Below are 1,931 nucleotides of genomic sequence, written 5' to 3'. Positions count from 1 at the left end.
AAATCAGTGAGACCTGATTATGCATATCCAGTTGGTTGAGTGCATTGTTACACTCCATTAGGACTTTTGACTTGAATTTGAAGCTATTCAAGGCTTTGAGAACCGATTAGCTGTCCGAAAGTATTTTAATTTTTACTTTCGCGCACCCTCTTTTGGATATAATTTTCCATTAAGGTGAAAAGCTTCGCATGGTAAATCGTGGTATCTGTACTTAGTTTTAGGGATTTGTGTGCTCTAGGCCCCATTATTACTGCGCCTACTCCTTAGAGCGTTTCTTGTCAACAGTTTTCTGCTTAGTTATCATAGAGCTAATCAGCGCGAATTCTATAGTCACAATAATTATGCATATTAAGCGAAGCGATTGCACTCATATAAGATTTTTGATTGCAATTATATTCGATAACTGAAAACAGAAAAATATACTTTATTTCCATTAGTCTATTAAATATTGTTCTATTATAGCCACTTGTTCCATTAGGTTGCACAATTTGGTTAATAATATCTTTTATATGCTTCAACAGTTTGTAAAATTCAAATCAACTTCTCCCAATTTAGGGTTGCAAAGTTGTTCGTCATAAGGGCAATAAATGCCAAAACCGTTTTAGCATACTGCACTGCAGATATTATTGATGAGGTTGGTCAGTGCATGGTTTGATGAATGGGTCTGCTGTGTCCAAGCGCACGGAAAGTATTTTTTCATCTAAAATACTTTCCGCAACATTACGAATTGCTTGGACACGTTACCGTGCTCATCCGCCACCGGGTATATTACAATCCATTGATGTATTCACCACGCGACCAATGCGACGGTTTGGACGTAGACCTTCGTTGAATCCTCCTCCTCCGCCGCCACCGCGACCTCCACCGCCCCCACCTGGACCACCACCACCTCCACCGCCAGAGCCCCAACCGCCACGCCGATTGCCGCTACTGCCGCTGTTATTGTCGTTGTTCATGAAGGGGGCCATTAGCGTTCTGAAGCTGAAATTTTTTATTAATGAATTACATATATAATATATATATTACATTTTACAATAACAAAATTCGCTTACAAAGTGACCACCACAAACCAAACGCCTGTGAAAATCTCCAAAACGCGTGCTATGCTCCATGGCCGCCGCTCCAAAACACGACCATCTGTTTAATGAATATGAGGATTGTATTAAAAAACTAATTTTATTCATTCAAACTAAGTTAATTTGTTATTTTTACCTCGATCTATGTATACCATCCTGTGACAGCGTCACAATAATCACCACTTCCTCTGGCAATATTAATAATTTTCGTATTATTTAGAAAGCGTAAACAAAAACAAGTGGAAATTCTAGAAATTAATCCACCAACACAAAGTTCAGCTGGAAATTGAGTTGTCATTGAGACTGACGTGTATTTTCAGCCCATTGATGTGTCTCACTAATGACTTCGCGTCTAGATGTCGCACTGTCGATTTTTTACACAACGTTCCCATAGGCTATCATTCATTTTATTCCATCATTTCGAATAAGACAAGCAAGACTTAACTATTGATAACCATAGTTTCGCCTTGGTACGGTACTATTCAAGGTGGATTTAATAAGGTGACAGCATTCACCCAGCTGAATTTTTCGCCGTAGGTATGGCTTACGTCAAAATGATATGCTTTGTTTGTATGTATTGGTATGTTTACATTCGTATGTTTACATTTGCTTGCTGATTTTGACATGATGCTTGTACCAAACGCAACAACAAATACATGTAGGGTTTTACTTATATATGTTTGCTGTCACCTGTAATAAATTCGCCTTGGTACTATTGCTGTCACTTTAAATAGATTTGCCTTGTTAGCCTTCGAATTAGATAATTCGCCTTAAAAAATGTTTAGAATAAATTACCTCATTAGTAAGTAATTCAGTATCAATACCTTGCGAATAAAGAATAAATCGTTGTCGCCT

The 1,931-nt window shown here is 37.9% G+C and overlaps 1 protein-coding gene across 1 annotated transcript; it reads right to left on the bottom strand.

Moving 5' to 3' along the window:
* Positions 1-346: 346 nt before the first annotated feature.
* LOC128856299 (glycine-rich selenoprotein-like) lies at positions 347-1,382 on the bottom strand. The gene is made up of 3 exons (XM_054091596.1): positions 1,213-1,382; positions 1,053-1,137; positions 347-981 (listed from the first exon to the last, which is right to left on the bottom strand). The coding sequence occupies exons 1-3, from the start codon at positions 1,229-1,231 to the stop codon at positions 750-752; spliced, it is 336 nt and encodes a 111-aa protein (XP_053947571.1). The 5' UTR covers positions 1,232-1,382; the 3' UTR covers positions 347-749.
* Positions 1,383-1,931: the final 549 nt, after the last annotated feature.

This window comes from Anastrepha ludens, chromosome 3 (genome assembly GCF_028408465.1).
Source record: "Anastrepha ludens isolate Willacy chromosome 3, idAnaLude1.1, whole genome shotgun sequence".
NCBI lineage: Eukaryota > Metazoa > Arthropoda > Insecta > Diptera > Tephritidae > Anastrepha > Anastrepha ludens.
This window is presented reverse-complemented; position numbering and strand designations above follow the sequence as displayed.

Excerpts from the sequence above, each read along its gene's own strand:
- LOC128856299 (XM_054091596.1), bottom strand. Across the intron at positions 982-1,052 it reads TGGTTTGTGGTGGTCACTTT|CTTCAGAACGCTAATGGCCC; the intron begins GTAAGCGAATTT and ends AAAAAATTTCAG.